The sequence below is a fragment of the Elephas maximus genome, chromosome 14, assembly GCF_024166365.1.
Source record: "Elephas maximus indicus isolate mEleMax1 chromosome 14, mEleMax1 primary haplotype, whole genome shotgun sequence".
NCBI classification, from domain to species: domain Eukaryota; kingdom Metazoa; phylum Chordata; class Mammalia; order Proboscidea; family Elephantidae; genus Elephas; species Elephas maximus.
In genome coordinates this window covers 19,327,449-19,347,601 of record NC_064832.1, presented here as the reverse complement: position 1 = coordinate 19,347,601, position 20,153 = coordinate 19,327,449, and the positions used below count along the sequence as shown (strand labels likewise).

Below are 20,153 nucleotides of genomic sequence, written 5' to 3'. Positions count from 1 at the left end.
AAAAGCTAATACACTGAACTGCTTGAAAAACTTCTATCATTAAATTTAATAAAATGATGGGGTATACTAGCAAAGACTATTTTGTGGAATATTAAAGGAAAGAAATATGCTTCTGTTTTTTTATATTGTATGACCTCAAAAAGATGCTTACCTGGTTTTATTGACTATGCAAAGGCATTTGACTATGTGAATCATAACAGATACAGATAATATTGTGAAGAATCGTGCTCATGAGGAACCTGTAAAACAGGTCAAGAGGCAGTCATTTTACTGAGTTTAAAATCAGAAAAGGTGTGTGTCAAGGCTGTATCTTTTCACCATACTAATTTAATCTGTATGCTGAGCAAATAACCTGAGAAGCTGGATTATATGAAGAAAAACACCGTATCTGAGTTGAAGGAAGACTTACTAACAACCTGCGTTATGCAGACATTATGCAGACACCACAACCCTGCTTGCTGAAAGCAAAGAGGACTTGAAGCACTTACCGATAAAGAGCAAAGACTACAGTCTTCAGTATGGGTTGCACCTCAACATAAAGAAAACAAAAATCCTCTCAACTAGACCAATAAGCAACATCATGATAAACAGAGAAAATATTGAAGTTCCCAAGGATTTCATTTTATTTGGGCCCACAATCAACACCCATGGAAGCAACAGTCAAGAAATCAAACAATGCATTGCAGTGGGCAAATCTGCTGGAAAAAGAAGAACAACAAAAACTCTTTAAAGTGTTTAAAAGCAAAGATATCCCTTTGAGGACTCTGCCGCACTTGAACCAAGTCATGGTATTTTCAACTGCTTCATATGCATGCGAAAGCTGAACAAAGAATAAGGAAGACTGAAGAAGAATCGATGCCTTTGAATTATGGTGTTGGTGAAGAATATTGGCATACCACGGACTGCAAGAAGAATGAACAAATCTGTCTTGGAAGAAGTACAGCAGAATGCTTGAATGCACGGATGGCGAGACTTCGTCGCAGGTACTTTGGACATATTATCTGGAAGGACCAGTCCCTGGAGAAGGACATCATGCTTGGTAGAGGGTTAGCGAAAAAGAAGGCGGCCCTCAATCAGGTGAACTGACCCAGTGGCTGCAACAATGGGCTAAACACAATAATGATTGTCAGGATGGTGCAGGACCGGACAGTGTTTCTTTCTGTTGTACATAGGGTCGCTATGAGTTGGAGCTGACTCGACGGCACCTAACAACAACAACATGATCTCACTGAGTTCGATACGCTAAAAACAGAGTTTGAGAAATTTTAGAATTACAATGTATATTTAAATCATTTCCTCATGATAAAATCTTCTTAATAAGTAAATTGATTTGACATGCATGAAAAAGTTTTTTCATGCTTTCTGCAACTATTGGATTCTATGTTAATTCATTTTGGGTGAGCACACCTAATTTTTTTTATTGTTGCATAAATATGTATAACACAACATTTGCCAATTCAGTGTTTTTTAGGTGTACAATTTAGTGATACCAGCTACATTAATCATGTACAACCACCACCCATAATCGTTGCCAAGTTTTCCATCACCAGAAACATTCACTGCTTCCTAAACAATGGCTCACTCTTTCCCCCTTTCCTGCTCTTGTTTACCACTAGTAAACTTTGATTTCTATATATTTGTTTTTTCTTATTATTTCCTATAGGTGAGATCACGCAATATTTGTCCTTTTGTGATTGACTTATTTCAAATCATAAGGTTTTCAAGTTTCATCCATGTCGTAGCATGTATCAGGACTTCATTTCTCTTTATGGCTTGGTAATATTCCATTGTATGTGTGTACCACATTTTGTTTATCCATTCATCTGTTGATGGACACTTAGGTTACACATTTTAATTTAAAACAAAATAAATATATGCCCTTCCTGTTTAGCATCTTCCTCAGCCTACTTGAAGCTGCAGACTTGAAAGATCTCCTGACACAACCTGGAGATTGGACCTTATTTGTGCCAACCAATGATGCATTTAAAGGAATGACTAACGAAGAAAAGGAAATTCTGATGCGTGAGTAGAAGTGATTACCAGATATTTGCCCTTTGATTTCAGTTTCTAACATCTTCATCAGTCTTTTCTGGCCAGATGTGAACCTCAAAAATGTCCCTTCATTTATATTCGTGGCTAGCATTTGATCCCTTTAGTTCCACTTGAGATAAATGGAGGGTCACTCATTAATGTTCTTAATTAACTTTTTTTCCTGTCATGCTGTTGGAGGACACCTGGTGATTCAGTGGTAGAATTCTTACCTTCTATGCTGGAGACCCGGACTGGAGTCCTGGCCAATGTGTCTTATGCACAGCCACCACCTGTCTGTCAGTGAAAGCTTGAGTGTTGCGGTGATGCAAAACAGGTTTCAGTGGACAATCCAGACTAAGACAGACTAGGAAGAAAGACCTGGCTATCTACTTCCAAAGAACTAGTCAGTTAAAGTCCTATGGGTCACAATGGTCTGATCCCATTGTGCATAAAGTCTCCATGAGTCTGGGGCAACTTGATGGTAGCTAACAACAGTCAAGCTGTTGGCTGGATGTTCCCTTAAGTAATTTCTATTAAAGGCCATGTAATGAGGTGAAAAAGAAGGCAGTACTCATAATTTCGGAAACCCTGGTGGCTTCATTGTTAAGTGCTATGGCTGCTAACCAAAGGGTCGGCAGTTCAAATCCACCAGGCGCTCCTTGGAAACTCTATGGGGGCAGTTCTACTCTGTCCTATAGGGTCACTATGAGTCGGAATCGACTCAAGGGCACTGGGTTTGGTTTGGTTTAGACTCATAATTTCAACAATAATTTGATTTTGTTCTCCCAATAAGTTGAGTAATATTTTAATTGGTCTGACTGAAATGACCGTATGTTTTGATATCAACTTGAGAACACAAAGACCATATAGAAATAATAGGGTGTGGGGAAAATAGCTAAAGACAAAGAAATGTTTTATGCCAAGGTCCTTGTAGTATCAAAGTGTCAGAAAGTATGACATAGTGTTAAGTTAATATGTTTATTTTCACCCTAGGGGATAAAAATGCTCTTCAAAACATCATTCTTTACCACTTGACACCAGGAGTTTTCATTGGAAAGGGATTCGAACCTGGTGTTACTAACATTCTAAAGACCACACAAGGAAGCAAAATTTATGTGAAAGGAGTAAGTTCTCTAGAAAAAATTTATGATAGTGTTGAGCCATTTCTAAATTATCTAGTGTTCATTCCTTATTAAATTTCTCATTGATGTTATCTACCTGTGTTGATAGGTAAATGATACACTTCTGGTGAATGAACTGAAGTCAAAAGAATCTGACATCATGACAACAAATGGTGTCATTCATGTTGTAGATAAGCTTCTCTATCCAGCAGGTTAGTAATTATTGAACTCATTATTTTTCAAGTGGCATCTAGACCGTTATTTCACACTTTCTTAACAATGTTCATTTAATATTTCTTTTCATAGACACACCAGTTGGAAATGATCAGCTGCTGGAATTACTTAATAAACTGATCAAATACATCCAAATTAAGGTACAAAATGACACTTCATCTATTTTTAATATGTTGAACAGATATTACAGGCTTAACACAGTGGACTAGAAATATATGCATTATGAAATAGAGGTGCTTGCTGGATGGGTTGAGACTAGGGGCTCCTCAAGACTATTACTCTGAGATATTCTTTAAACCTTAAACAAAAATTATACCTTAAGTTCACCTTTTAGCTAAATAACAGATTGGCTCATAAAAAAAATACTGCCCATGAGTAGTGAGCTGCTTTAAAATCATCTATGAGACCAAGTGGTCAAAAATTACTCTAAAGCAAGATGAGAAGGTAAGGGAACAGGAAAACTAGAGTATTAGAAATGGTACAACCAGAATGGAAGGAGTGGGAATGATGACATACTGTGAAAAATGTAACCACTATCACTGAATAATTTGTGTGGAAGTTGTTAAATGGGAACAACTTTGCTGTGTCAAGCTTCACCTTAAACATGACAAAATATTATTAAACAAAAAAGAAATAAAGAAATAGATGTGTACTGGGCTTAGACTGCTCTTTGTTGCAAACACAACTCTGGCCCACCTCTAAAGAAAGAACATCATTTCTCCATGGTTTTATTCAATAAATATCTGTGAAAAAGAGGCTTGGAACCAGGCAGTGTATTAAGTATTATGAAAAATACTAATTTTAATCAGAGATGGCCCTTTTTTTCAAAAAAAGTTTACTGTCCATTTGGCACAATAAGACATGCACATAAACAATTATAATCTTCCTAATCTTCCTATTATCGAACGCTGTTGCTACCAAATATTAGGGAAAGTTTGTTTATAAAAAATTGTCACTAATCACAGTAGTGAAAGGCAAAAATATATTTTGTTCCTTGTCCTTATAGTGTCAAAATACCAGAAAATAAGAGAAATTTTACTTAGTAAATTATTATAGAATAACAAATCTAATGATTTTTCTGTCATCTGGCCAGGATAGCAAGGAGATATGTTTTTTAGAAGATTATTTCTGTGGGAACTTCACTTTATTTCTACTAACTGTAATGATAGCTTCATTACAGTTTATGATTTTTTAAATATAACTGCCACATTTATGGTACTAAATATAAGTATTTACTTTCAGTTTGTTCGTGGTAGTACCTTCAAAGAAATCCCCATGACTGTCTACAGTAAGTACATAATGAGCGTTTGTCACATATACATGGGATGATGTAAAGAAAGAAAACGCAACGATTTCCTTTGTATTTACAAACTGAGGCTATTGATAATCTGGTATTTACAGTAGCAAATAATGGTAAATTTCATGCCATTTGAGCCAGGGCTTGAAGTCTGGGTGGAGAAAGATCTCTCAGGCTTGGCCATACCCTTCAATCCAATGAACCCTTCCCTAAGCCTCCCAACAACAGAAGTGATAAGATCTGAGAAAGACAGTAAAAGATAAAGGCTAGCTTGGGGAGCGGGGGACGGACAGACAGACAGACAAAGGGGAGAAAACCAAAAAAAACCAAACAAACCCAGTGCCGTTGAGTCGATTCTAACTCATAGCGACAAAGGGGAGACAGCAAAAAAGGCAATCCAGAAAAAAAAAAAAAATCCAGAGCTACCTGAAAATTCGGATGTGCAGACACAGAAACAGCTTTACTGAGGGACTTATCCCTCATTCCTCCTTCAAACCCTGAGCATTCTGTGGGCAGGTGAAAAGCGGTGTGACAGAATACTCATGTTACAAGCTGACGGTTCAAAAGTTCGCCCCATCCCAAACTGGACTGCCTGGTGATAACATTTCTAGACTCCAAGATTTCTTTTCTCTCTGACACTATCAGATTATCAAAATTATACCTCTACTACTTAAGGAAACAACCATAAATCCAATTTCACTGTCATAAATGTACCTCATAAGATTTCTTTTTTCATTGTGCTTTTTTTTCCCTTTGTAGCTTTCAAAAGCAGTAATCCTTTTCATTTTGTTTTGACTCCATAATTAAACACCAGTAGCTAAAATATTAATTCAATTCTCACATTTATTCTGGATAGAAGAGGACTCTATTTTATAATATGATCTTTCAGTTATTTAACGAAGAAAGTTTTCCTTAAGATTTACACCAGGTATTTTTTTTTTTATTGTAAAAGAATAAAGCCAATATAAACAGCAAAACAAAATGTCTGCTGCTCTCATTGGTTTCAATTATGTAATAATAAAACATGTAATTCCAGTATCAGGCCGGCTCAGCACAGTGTTTAAAGATTCATTTGGAATGCTATGTTTCAAAATGGCATAAATTCCAATCTGAAAGTTTACAATCTTGTTGAAGACTATTTTATAACAAATTAAAGAATGCTTATGGGCTCTATTCATCAGAAATGTTGTGTCATCTTTCTCCACTAAAATATATATGTATGTGTGTATATCGTATATATTGGAACGAATCCACCAACTATGTCAACACTCTAAACTTTAAGTTCCCTAACATGATGTAAAAATTAAGCTAAAAATAATTACCCACGATGATAGCTGTAGCAGAGACATCTGTGGATTTGACGTTCATGGAGCGGTTCCTCTGTGATAAAGACCACGTAGGGTGGTAGAATCGGTAATTGATACAGATTTCATATATTTAGAGTTTCAGAACTTGAGATCTCAAGATATAGAATCCGACGTGACTAAAGCATAGCTTCAGTTAAGGTCTACAATCCACACCCATTCAAAAAGCTGACACAGCTAAACACCTCAGAAACCTGAGGTAGCATGTCACCGAAACCCTAGGTGTGTTAACATCTCATCAGTAATGTGTGGACACCATTGGTTGTGATTGCCAGGTCAGCTTCAGTACAGCCTGTTATCTAATGGAGCCCTCTTTTAAGGCTTCTAATTAAAAATGCCAATAGCTGTAGTTGTAAGGCACAAGAAGCACAGCTAATGTATACAACCAAAAGTCAACCACATAGTTGACTATTATTTTAAATAAATCTTGCACAGTATTATCCTACTTGGGTAGATGACATACATTTAAAATACATACTTTAACCCAATTCTATGATAATAAAGCTGAAAATCAAATGCATTTTATCTTGGAACTTAAAATGCTGATCATATCATATTTTGTTGCATAGAGCTCATGTCTGGCTAGCTGAAATTTATTTTTAAGTATTCTGAACTATTTTTCATATTCCCTTTCTATATCACTGTTATCAAATGCATGAAAAAGTTTTAAAGTCTTTTTTTGTCTTTTTTCCTTCTAATGGAGCAAGGATCCAACCATGCAATTTTACATATTATGAATTGCATAAATTAATTATGTTTATTTGTCTTCTGTCGCTATGCAGCCACTATTTTCAAGAAGCACAAATGAAGGTAAAGAGCTTTAGTGGTACAGTTCAAAATTACAGATTTCGAGGTAGAATTCCTCATTTAGAGAATATATACTTCAGTGGAACAAATCCAAGTCACTGTACTTCAGAGGGCAACATCTGGACATGAGAAGATACTAAATAACATATCATGAATATTGCCTGTAGCTGACTGCCTAACCGTATTACCACACCCGATACCTCAGTGTACTCCTCAAAGACAAAAAAGAAAATTTTGTTCAGTTTCTTTTTATATAAATATCATTCTTGTTCCACCTTCTATACTTTTCAGCAACTAAAATTATAACCAAAGTTGTGGAACCAAAAATTAAAGTGATTCAAGGCAGTCTTCAGCCTATTATCAAAACTGAAGGTAAAATCAATGTTATACATGGTTCCTTTTACTGTGGAAAAACAATCCATGTAATGGACTGATTTCTATGAATGTATTTACATTCTCTTGGAAACTAACATGCTCAGTATTTCTATGCCCTGGCATGCTCGTGTGGTTGCAGAATGCGGTTTATTCACACAGTAGATGGTACCTTCCTGATACTTCAGTACATTTGCTGGTACTTGATTGGGGCCTGATTGACTGTTGCATTAGCACTAGTACCCAGACACTCACTAAACAAACAATGCCTGGATTTTTTGCTGCGGTTAGATTCTTTCACAGTGTACCTTTGATAGCTTTGTTTTAAATCTCCTCACGAGTCACCTTTTTACTATTATAAGAAACTCTTCTAAAAATTTGCAAGTTTTTTTTTTTATCATTGTGCATCCTAATACAGCATAAAAAAGAACCCCAAAAAAACAAACCCACTGCCATCAAGTCGATTCCGGCTCATAGCGACCCTATAGGACAGAGTAGAACCACCCCATAGAGTTTCCAAGGAGCTCCTGGTGGATTCGAACTGCCGACCTCTTGGTTAGCAGCTGTCGTACTCAACCACTACACCACCAGGGTTTCCAAATAGAGCACAGAAGTAGTAAATTGATAAAAGCTTCTAAAAATAACAACCTCACATGATAAATTTTAAAACCAGACCACAAGAGACAGAAGAGGAAATAAGTAACTGGTATACTGAGTGGAACGATATAATCTGTAATTCCAGCCCGGAATTTACATATAACTTCTCATGGGTGTTTCAGATCAGAACATTAAACAAGCAGTCACTTTTCTCTCAACTCCCATGGCCAAATCCAACATCGTTGATGTTGCCTTCATTTCCTGTATTTTCCAAGGATCAGACTTTTAGAATTTCTCATTTCCATGTTTACTTATTTTTTGTGATGACTTACCACAGAGAAAAGACCTCATTATCTTCTTTATTTTGTAATATAGATAGAAGTTGTCTTCCAAAAAAGGAATAGATTATGTTTTGATTAAATCTCAGGCAAACTATTAGCCTGATTATCTTTTATTTTGTTATTTCTTCTCATTCTGTGAAATGAGATGGCAATTTTCTGTAATACGTTTGTCTCTTAAAGCAAATCATGACTTAAAATTTAAACAGTGAAGACACAAGAGTAAAAGCTCATTTCATTGCTAATTAGTTATCTATATTTTTAGTCATTCTTGAGACCTAAAATTGACTTATTGTTTTAAACGCATGCTTTTTTTTTTTTTTAATTGCTATGCCTACGGTCATTTCAGTAACATGGTCATTTGATTGTTTTTGCATATGGAAGAAGAGAATTTGATGTTTTAAGAAGATAATTAAATTACAGATTTTTCATTGAGAAAATATTTCTGATCATTTTAGTAAAAACATGAACAAATAATCCTTGATCATACACTTGATTTTAAAATTCTTATACTATTTTTAAAAAATCAGAGTCCCTAAAATTTTGTATTATCACTTGAACACAGTTCTATAACTAAAATTATTCACATATGCCTTTGTTCTTATTTTCAAAGATTCCTCCCTTTCAAGCTTCTTCATCAGCCTTCCCAATCTTCCCAATCAGTAGGGTTCTGCCCATATTAATCTTTCTGTACTTAGAAAAACCACAGAGCAGCAACGCTGCTGGGTTCTTCCTAAAAAGAGAACCTGGATCAAAAAATGGTGGCGTGTCACCAATTCATTAATAACTCTTCAGTCCCAAAATTTAGAAGTTTTATTTCTGTCTAGCACAATGAAGGAAATAAATACTCACCTTCACAGCCATTTATAATTGTCTAGCTTCTAATATAGCTACTGACATTTCCTTCTCACTGTCTGAACTTCTGCAGAGCCATCGATGACTCTTGAATAAACGAGACTCCAAAACACAATTTTAAGTTTTTTTCTTAACCAAACTTCACACTTAAGAATGAATCAACTGAAATTCAGTTCAATAAATACTTATTGAGCATCCATTGTTCTGGGTATTCTTCCAGGAGCTGGGAATAAATATGAAAAAAATAATTGATAAAAATCCCTGCTTTCATAGAATTTACATTACAGAGGATGTTTCTGAAATTTCAGTTGAGGCTTTTGTAAAGCAATGTTAATTCAGATATTTTATCAGCTGAATTCTATCTTTAAATTCCTTAAGTGTACATTATTTTTGAAGTTGCTGGACCTTAAAAACCTGACCTTATAGTTTGATAGCCAATATCACTTTGCCCCATAAAGCAAATATTATGATGTGAAATACTGATAGTTTTAAAGAATTGAAATATTTTTTTCATTAATGAGATTGTTTTAATTAGACTATTTAGTTCTGGGTAATGGTGTACATTGACAATTTCTGGACAAGCAAATAAATTCTATCAAAAATTAGCTATTATAATGACATTCAACTATTGATGGGCCTTATAGTATGAGTTAAATGTACTGAACCTTATTTTCCTTTTCCTCTGTGAAGTAGTTTTGATTAACTAATGTAGTAATCAGCTTTCTAACATTCAAAATGATTTTCTCCTGGAGCAAAATCATTTTGCCAGTCAAATACAGCACTTGTTTAACTCTTGCATTTGAAAGACTGTTCAGTTATTAATTAGTTAATTTTTGCATCATTTCCAGATAGAAGGTAAGTATTCAAAATCATTTATTTCCATAAAACCTGACACTGAGCACTTTAAAGGTAGGCATAAAGTTTGGATGTTCGTATGTTCAGCCCTGATAAAAATTGTAAGATATTGATAAATGAAAAAAAATAAAATTATCAATGCTTGATACCTGTATGGTAGGGTAATATCTACACTAGTTGTATTAGATCAACCCAAATTTGTACATGCTGTACGAGTCACAAAGTGTAGCCACATACAGCATTTTGTATGATCATACTTTACCTCCATCAATGGATGGATGTATTTATCCATCACTTTAGATGCAAATGAAAGTAATTTTAGAAGCGCACCAGTAGACTGAGTCATTTGTTCACATAAATATTGCCTAATTTGAAGACAATAGGAAATGTTTAAACTGATTCCAAAAGCTGGAAACCACTTTGATGTTGGGTAACACAAATTTTGAAATAAATTTCCAATTCTGGTAAATGTAAAGGACTGCTTGTAACACGATCATTTGTCTCTTAAAACAATGTCTCAGGACCCACAATGACAAAGCTCAGAACCGAAGGTGAGCCTGAATTCAGACTGATTAAAGAAGGCGAAACCATAACTGAAGTGATTCACGGAGGTGCGTTACGCAGGTTTTCTGGTACTTAGCTGGGATCTCTGGGATTCTTTTGAAATAGTGTTGGATTAAAATTACCAAACATCAGTTGTTTTATCTTGGTTTTTTATTTTATATAAATTGTGGGAATGACCGTCTCAGTTATGGGTTCTTATTAGCCAATCGGAAATAAAATACATTTTCCTTTTTCATGGATCTAATTGGAATTAATTTAATCAGTAAGCTACTAGATCCAACAAAACAGTCATTACTTCTGCATATTCAAGTGATGATTATGAAATATAGTGATAACAAAAATGTTGATACAAAAGGACACAGTATATTCAGAAATAGAGGAATATATAGCAACCATTGTACAAGAGCCCAACTAATAAGCCATACTAGGGCTTATTATGGAGTCCCTGAGCGATACAAATGGTTAACACTCTCTGTTGCTAACTGAAAGTTTGAAAGTTAGAGTCCACCCAGATGTGCCTTGGAAGAAAGGCCTGGTGATCTACTTCCAAAAAAAAAAAAAACAGCACTTGAAAACTCTGTGGAGCACAGTTCTACTCTGACACACATGGGGTCACCATGAGTCTGAACTGAATCAATAGCAACTGGTAAGGCTTACTATATAGGCAACCCATTCTAGTGATATGTAAAGTCCTTGAATTCTCACTAAATACTTGTTCCATGACCGGGAAACAAGTATGATATGGGGAGTTAGCTTTCCTGCTGGCCCTCTCCTTCACCCAATATTCAGGACACAACGATGAACTTTTAGAGCTCCTTTAATCTGAATTTATTTGAGATATGTTCTGAAAATTATTATGACTGAATCCTAAATGCTGTTGTTTTAAGAAATACATTTAATCATTAAAATGTCTACTTTATGGCAGTTTAGACACCATTTGGGGATAAATCAAATGCAATTTTTCTTCCTCTACTTTCAGACCCAATTATTAAAAAGTACACCAAAATCATTGATGGCATGCCAGTGGAAATAACTGAAAAAGAGACACGGGAAGAACGAATCATCAAAGGTAATCTTCAATTTCATACATGTAACTATGTCTGGACTATAAAGAACAAACAATGTTTAATCCTATAACTTCTTTGTAAGAATGATTATAGAAACTAAGTCATTTTCATGGTGGTTACCAAAGTAGATTTGTTTTTCTTTGGCAGATACAAATGATTCTAAATATGCAATCTATGTTTTATTCTGAATTGGAAATTGCTAGATAAATCTATAAGCATGTGTTTTTATTGTAAGCGTGAATATTATATAATACATTACTTCACTTTGCTATTTATTACTGAGTTATTATTAATGAGCTACTGAATCCTAGAAGAAAAACTACTCCCTCCTTTTATTTTCCATCAATCTTAAGGTCTATAGATTTACATATTTAAAATATATTCAAGTTCATACAAAACAATTGATCAAAAATTTTAGTAAACCTCTCTATCAGCCTCCCACCTATCATTTAGCCAAAAATTCTGAATTCAGCTATTCTGTATTTGTTTAGGCCTTTGTTTCAGTCACAAATTTATGACCTGTGTGGCCTATTTATGAAGTTTTGTAGGACCACAGCCACTCCCATTTGTTTAGTTATTGTCTATAGCTGCTTTAGCAGGAAGACAGCAGAGCTGAGTAGTTTTAACAGAGACCGTTTGGCCTGCAAAGCCTAAAATATTTACTGTCTGTCCCGTTTCAGAAAAAGATTACCTACCCCTGACTTAGGCCTTTTCCGTTTTCTTTTCTGTAGGTCCTGAGATAAAATACACTAGGATTTCTGGTGGTGGAGGAGATGCAGAAGAAACTCTGAAGAAATTGCTTCAAGAAGGTTGGTATGTCTAGAAAACTAATACTCTGTCTCTGTCATTGTCTAAAATCATTTTTTAGGCCTTTGACAAGTTTTCTACTCTATCTCATTTTTTCTTTTGAGTTCCACCCCAACTTAAGAAAAAAACCCAAAAGACATAAAATGAAACTCAGTTGGCTGTCATATTGACTGTATGTTTGTTATACATTGTTCAAAGTATGAGAAAATTGGTTTATGAAAAACAGCACTAAAAACTGAGGAAGACCTGAGGGGTGGTCTGGAATTCGTCACTGGGCAGACGCCCTTATTGATTACATCAAGTCATCTGTTTTTTTATTACATAAACCAACTTATGCTATAAACATGTATCTACTCAGAGGTCACCAAAGTCACCAAATTCATTGAAGGTGGTGATGGTCATTTATTTGAAGATGAAGAAATTAAAATACTGCTTCAGGGAGGTTAGTAAAAAAAAAAAAAAAACAAAAAAAACGACTAACCCTCTAACAGTTTCTGGTGACTGAGTTCTTCAACTTTTTAAAGACTGAACATGCAGGGGGGTTTTCGTTTTGTTTTTAAATTAGGGTTTAAAAAGACAAACATCACATGTCTCAACAGAATGATTGGTTCAATAGTAGTTTAAGCAATACTTACGACAAAATGATTACTAGTTTCAACAGTCTTTAAAAAGTTTCATGGTATAGGTTAAGGAGCAATGAATATATTTTTTTGTTTGTTTTTGGCTTTGACACAGTTAATCATAGGATATTTTAAGTATATAAAAGTAGAAAAAAAATTAAATTGCTAGTTGTTTAAACAGCCCAAATTGATATTCCTTTCACATTTTAAAAAATGTATTCATTGCCCCCACAACAATAATAAAAGGCATGTGTATGAATTCTTTAAGTGATGGATTCAGTAAAACCAGTGCATTGAGTAACTTTCTTTTCCAAACTACATTGCTGGAAATGGGTGCCTGTTTCTTCTAACAACTTGGGTGATAATCTATTCCTGGGGATTATATTATTTTTGCATAGGAAATTAATCTTAATCTTTAAAGTATGGAATGTTCTCTGTCTATGGCATTAAAAGCAAAGGAAGAAAAAAAAGAATTCAAAATCTTACACAAACTCTAAATGGTAATTATTCAAAGAATTCATTTATGCTAATAAACTTTAATTTGGATCACTAATAGACTTTATTTTTTAGAGCAGTTTTATGTTTCCAGAAAAATTGTGCAGAATGTGCAGTCTCCCCTCCCTGTGCACTCTGCTTCTCCTGTTAGTAACATCTTGGTTCCTGCATTACAACTCGTGAACAAATGAATTGATACATTATTATTAACTAATGCATAGTTTACATTAGGGTTTCATCTTTGTGCTGTATAGTTCTATGGGCTTTGCCAAATGCATAATCTCGTGTGTCCACCGTTAATTACAGTATCACACAGGATCATTCTCCTGCCTTAAGAATGCCCTATGCTTTACCTATTCATCCCGCCTGTGCTCCCACTGGATCACTGAAATTTGAATAAATAGATTTTTGGTTTATTTTATTAACAATTAATTATTAAAATGCCAGAATGTTCTGGAGAAACAAGTATTTAAATTATTTAGAAAAAAAACAAATATACTCTTTGAAATATATATGAATTAAGAAACACAACTGAAGTTTGGTATTTATTCAAAATGTAGTCTAGATGGATTTTCTGCTGATAATTTTAAAAGTTAAATCATTTTGTCCAAGAAGATGTAAATTATGGTAGAATCTTGTATAATTTGGGCAATTATTGTTTCTTTGCACTTTATTTAAATACAGATAAAAGTCTCTTATACACTGTTTAGAGACTGGTCAGTGGTAATAAAAATGCATAATTTTTATTCAACCAATGATAGAATTTCCCCTCAATAGAAATCTATGTGTCTGAAAATTACCAGATTTCCTTTCAAACCACAGGGAGTACATGACATGACCAAAGCCGTATGGCACCAAGGGGTCCTGTAACATCTAACAGAGAGCTCAGTCATCTACTCCACAAGCCTTACTCTCTGCTAGCAAAACATGAGGAATCCAAGGGATGAGGCTAACACATTATGAAGATTAAATTGAATTCTTTTTCTTTTTTTAATCCTTGACATAGTAAGCAGCTTTGTAGAATGGCAGTGCTCTTTAGAGAATGTATCAATTAGTAGCGGCATCTGTTTATATTGCTTTAATTCATTTAGGCTTAAACTTCAGGTAAGTATGTTTCTTTTCTCTCCTTTTAATAAGTCCTTGTTAATGAATCCATTATAGACAATAAAACTAAGTACTTAAGAATTGCTTAAGCCAAGAAGAGAAGGTATACCTTCTATAAATTTGGAGTGTAATTTTCTATTGCTTCCTAGTTAATGGACTTTTAACTGATTCATACCTTTAGTCTCCAATATGTGGTTTCTCGGTTACATGTATAAGGCTGTTTCCACAGTGCCACATCCTAAGTTTTTATCAAAACATTCTCAGTGTTTTTCTTCCCTTTCAAAAGACAGTAGAAGCATCATAGTTACTAGTATCTGGACATTAATTGGATATGCTAGGATTTTTTTTTCCAGCTGTGTAAAATCACTGGGTCATCGCTAAGTCACAAATGTCTTCTCTAGATCCTAAGGGACACAGATTTACAAAGAAACTGTTGTGAATACAAATTATATCATTCAAGACTGACTTTTTCTGTCTTTCAGACCGATATATATGTAAACTAGGGTCTCCGTCTCAAACCTTGGTATTTTCTATCTGGACTGTTTATATCACGGTTGAATTAAGTGCCCTAATCATTTAAGTGATGACTACTAAAATGGCTAAGCAGTCCATTTTGTACGGATATTGTGATTTGTCACTGAAATATTTCAGAGCAATTAACTAAAAAATATTTTTACAAGATACGTATAGAATTGTTAAACTCTGCCTGTTGGTTTTTCATACTTATCTTAGATAGAATGAAGTATACGGAAACTACTAGAGAAATTAAGGGAGAACATTAGGCTATGGAGAAGGGAACCAAAAAAGTCATTTTGGAAGGTTTTGTTCAGATTCATGGCTTCTGTGGAGCATAGTGAATCGGGGTGTAGACTGGCTTCCAACTTGTGCTCCACCTCCAACTGTCTTAAATTAGTTGACTCTTTTCTGCTTTGGTTTCTTCATTTGAATAGTGGAGACAGTAGTGTTACTTATGTAACCTATAGTTAATTATGAAAAAAAAGCACTTGGAATAGTGTTCAGCACGTAGTCAGCTCTCAGAGAATGTTGGGTACTATCGGTATCATCTCCAACTAGCATTATCATGGTCATTAAAGTAAAATTTAACCCTCTTACTTTAAATTTCTGAAATCATAGCAATGTAGAAATTTGCAAATAATTGGGCCAAAGCATTTTGCATGTTTTAGGAATCATGTTTTGGGCAAGGTTTTTTGATCCATACAATTCAGGTAATAAATGTACCCTGCCTCGTTTTGCTTCTCTTGAGGTGACCTAACACGACTCTCATTCATTTTGATATAGCAGCATGGTGAGGGGAGAAAACCTGATTTTCTGCACTTTAATCATGCCTTTATTTTAAAGATAGCATCACTTGACACATAAAGCATTTCTTATTTTACTATTATCATAGCTTTCCCTTTTTATCCAATCTAATGAAATTTTCTATAGTTTCATATTTTATTGCTGTATTACTATGATGTCAGAGCCTTGGTGGCATGGTGGTTAAGAACTATGGCTGCTAATCAAAAAATCAGCAGTTTGAATTCACCAGCTGCCCCTTGGAAACCCTATGGAACAGTTCTACTCTGTCCTATAGGATCACTATAAATCAAAGCAGGTTTGGTTAATATGATGTGGAAAATGGTTATACACCTTACATTCTGGAATGGAAAAATGACATATTTGAACTAAGCTATCTAGGTTTTTTTTTTTTTTAAGATAAGAACAGAATTCCTCAAAATTTGAAAAATGTTTCTTTTTTTTTTTTTTTTACTTGATGTCATACAGCCAAAATTACTTGTGGTGATAGTTTCATGCCCAGTTTTTATGGGATTTCAGAAAATTGAAATATTTATATAATATAAATATGTTCATTTCATTGTCTGACATAAAAAACCCAGTGCCATGGAGTCGATTCTGACTCATAGCGAACTTGTGTCCGACATAGATGATATATATATTCAAAGAAAAAAAGTCGCAATTACCTTATTTGTATACTGCCACCCTGGGGTGGGAGTTATGAGACTGTGTCGAGAAAAGCCATATAAAAGCAACCCATTGTACCACATGGGTAATCTTGTCAGTCAGTTAAAAGAAAAATAAGGAAACTGAGAAATACTTTCCAACTATGACAACAACAAAAATTGCATAACTCTGAAACAGGGCTTTGAACAGTTTCCTTCTATTAAAACCACTGCTGAGAATTTGCATTTCCACCACCAGATGTACTGAATCAGAACCTACATTTTAATAAGATGAGCCCTGGAGGCACAGTGGTTAAGAGATTGGCTGCTAACCAAAAGATCAGCAGTTGGAATCTACCAGCTGCTCCTTGGAAATTCTATGGGGCAGTTCTCCTCTGTCCTATAGGGTCGCTGTGAGTCAGAATCAACTCAAGAGCAAGGGGTTTGTTTTTTTTCTCCCCTAGGTGATTTATACGTATAACTTCCTGGGAACTTGTTAGAAATGCAAGTTTCCAGCAAGGAACTTGTTAGAAATGCAAATTCTCCAGTTCAAAGTCCTGTTAGGAAACACTTGAAGTCCTTAAACATGAAGGTTTTTGTTATTTTTAATGAGTTTATTATTTGGAATTGTCTTGTAAGATTGGTATTGAGTTTTGGAGGCTAGTGGCACACATTTCCTGAATTGCTTATCATTACATTCTAGGGTTGCTCAATCAATGCTATTTTGTTGTCATCATGCACTATAAGATAATCACTATTTGATCTATAACATCAAGACTTTTATAGTCAGAAGTCTGAAATATTAGAAATGGGAACGACTGGCAAAATAGGTACATAACTCTGGAAACTGATGCTTCTAACAGAAGGGTGAAAAAGTAATGTATATCATTTACTTTATGCAAAAATAGCACAAATGCCATAATGAAAAATGTATTTTGAAAATAATGTTTACTATAATATTTTTTATAACATATTATTTTTTATAATATATGGAAAAGAAATGTCTGTTTGTCCCTTACCAATGCAAAGCTCTTGCAATCATAAAATTTACTACTCCAAATGAAAACTTACAGGTTTAAGTACTGCGTATGTAAAACTTTATACTTTTCTACTTAACTATAGGCTCCTGTGGAAACCCTGGTGGGGTAGTGGTTAAGAACTACAGCTACTAACCAAAAGGTCAGCAGTTTGAATCCACCAGGCACTCCTTGGAAACCTATGGGGCAGCTCTATTCTGTCCTTTAGGGTCACCGTGCTTTGGAATTGACTTGTTGGCAATGGATTTGGTTTTAACGGGTTATAATCTCCTGTCTGATTTCAGACATAATTTCTAATTAGTTCAAAGTACTTCTAACAACAACTATTTAATTTTAGACACACCTGTGAGGAAAGTACAAGCCAACAAAAGAGCTCCAGGTAAGTGTATTGACTATCGTAATGTTGATATACGACACCAAAGAAAAGCAGAGTATGTTAATATATTTTACAGAAATTTGTTGTCTGTCAGGGAGAGAAATTAATCAATTTTGAGAAAAAGTACTTTGATAAGAATCAGAAAATAAATTGTTCATGTTCTACACTATTAGTAGAATCTAATAACAAAACCAGTTGTGAAATCGGCTTTAAAAAAATGGCAATCCTACGTGTGTCCGAGTAGAACTGTGCTTCATTGGGGTTTTTACTGATTGATTTCGAAAGTAGACTGTTAGGCCTTTCTTCCACGGTGTCTTTGGGAGGACTCTCAGCTGCTAACAAAGTAGAATCGAGTACAGTCTACTCAAAAATAAATTCTTTAATACTAAAGCATAGCAAAAGTAGGTTACAGGTTGGCCTGATTGCTGTAAAAAAAAAAAAAATTTTTTTTGAGAAAATACTGTTTTGAAACATATGTAATGTGTAGATTATGTACATGCATATGTCACATAGAAGATATAATTTTTTCATAACTATACTTACGTCCATGTTCTAATTTTTTCACATAGGTTGCCTTATATTTGTACATGTTCAGAGATCAAAGCCTTATAAATCCAGCATATCTGATTTTGAGCCACTCCAATGTATAGACATTTGGACTTAAAGTTACTATTTTGTAACCGAAGGATTTATCAGGGCTTTCTTCTAAACACCCAAATTTTCTAAAGAATTAAAACTATCAAATTTTATCTTATTCTTTTCGTATACTTCTGATCAAAAGATAACTTTGGCTTCATCACTCTAAGCTAAAAGTATTATTAAGAAAACAATGTAACATTTATTACACTAAGAAATGACAGACTTTGATAAAGATAGTTATGCCTAGGGTATCATATTCTTAAATTCCAAAGTTTCATCACATGTACAGTTTACATGCTCTTTCTTCTTCCTAACCAGGATCTAGAAGACGATCAAGGGAAGGTGGTTCTCAGTGAAAAATCAGAAACTGGACACCAAAGTTTATAAAACCCTAAGTCTATCACCTGACCTCAGAGGAAAATTATGAGAGCTGCTTTGACTTCAGAAACTTCAGAATCATTGACACAAAAACGAATCATGAATTCTGTATGCAAGTGTAATTTTTTTCTGAATGAGAAACATGAAAGAAATTGTGGGGTCTGCTTCCTGTAGGTTAGGAACTGAAGGAAATGTAGCACCTCACAGGTTTTTACATCTTAACAGTAAAAGTTCTAGCTACCTTTGGATTACATCAACAAAAATCTTTGTCATGGTATTAATTATAGTTCACATCTCAAAGTAGTGAGCTGTTATTCCACTGAAAATACTGAGCCTCGAACTATAGATAATGGGTAGATAAAATGCATTCAAGCAGTTACCTCTGCATGGGAAACTAAGTTATAAAAATGGGTGTTCAGTAAAAACAAACAAATAAAAAAAACCCAGACAAATAACAGAAAAACTTTTACATTGAAAGGCTTTGCACATTTCTAATACAATGTCAGATTAGCAGTAAATTATGTTATTTTACAATTAATTTTGTACTCTTGAAATGTTTGTCATATGCTTCTTGTAATACATATTTTTATCTCAAACATTTCAATAAAACCATTTTTCAGGTATAAAGAGAATTACTTCACATTGGGTAATTCAGAGAACTCAAGGTTTAAGTTAATAAGGGTTTGGACTTGGGAACAAAACTTTATACCTCTGTTATTGTAACAAATATTCATTAAAGGAAATTGAATAAATTCAGCATTTCTTGAATTTATAAAGTTATGTTATATAAAGAAACATTAGAGAATGAAGCAATCATTAAACATCAGCTAATTGCCTGATATGACCTAGAAACAGTGCTGAGTTGTGAGGATTCCAACATGAATCCAACACAATTCCTGTTTTCAGAGTTAAGAGACAAATTATGAATTATGCACAATGTATCCTGGGCTATAATAGAAGCAAAAACAGCACTACACAAACATACATCGCTTAATTAGGCCTGAGTAATGTGTGGGGTGGGGAGCCAAAGAGATGCCCTTTAACTAAGATTTGAAGTAACACAAAAGTCCACTGCATGGCAAAGTAGAGGAAGAGAATATTTATGCTGGAATCATATAGGGACTGGCTTGATCTATTCGAATCTCTACAAGGATTATCTTCAGCTTGAAATGGCTGTAATAAGAACATTTAAGCAATGGAACCCATACCCAAAAATAAACTAATGGTGATAGAT

At 34.4% G+C, this 20,153-nt stretch overlaps 1 protein-coding gene across 4 annotated transcripts in view; it reads left to right on the top strand.

Annotated features, from left to right (window-relative positions):
* Nucleotides 1-19,648, top strand: part of POSTN (periostin) — a 47,600-nt gene extending 27,952 nt beyond the window's left edge. The window contains exons 12-23 of one of the 4 annotated variants that reach the window (XM_049853368.1): nucleotides 1,892-2,022; nucleotides 3,025-3,155; nucleotides 3,262-3,364; nucleotides 3,459-3,526; nucleotides 4,629-4,674; nucleotides 7,146-7,226; nucleotides 10,393-10,482; nucleotides 11,415-11,504; nucleotides 12,234-12,311; nucleotides 12,668-12,751; nucleotides 17,864-17,905; nucleotides 18,860-19,648. In XM_049853368.1, coding sequence (XP_049709325.1) covers nucleotides 1,892-2,022; nucleotides 3,025-3,155; nucleotides 3,262-3,364; nucleotides 3,459-3,526; nucleotides 4,629-4,674; nucleotides 7,146-7,226; nucleotides 10,393-10,482; nucleotides 11,415-11,504; nucleotides 12,234-12,311; nucleotides 12,668-12,751; nucleotides 17,864-17,905; nucleotides 18,860-18,897 — 982 coding nt within the window. In that variant the 3' untranslated portion in view covers nucleotides 18,898-19,648. The remainder of the gene's footprint in view (nucleotides 1-1,891; nucleotides 2,023-3,024; nucleotides 3,156-3,261; nucleotides 3,365-3,458; nucleotides 3,527-4,628; nucleotides 4,675-7,145; nucleotides 7,227-10,392; nucleotides 10,483-11,414; nucleotides 11,505-12,233; nucleotides 12,312-12,667; nucleotides 12,752-17,863; nucleotides 17,906-18,859) is intronic. The other 3 variants (XM_049853366.1, XM_049853369.1, XM_049853367.1) reach the window with 3 other exon arrangements.
* The last annotated feature ends 505 nt before the right edge of the window (nucleotides 19,649-20,153 follow it).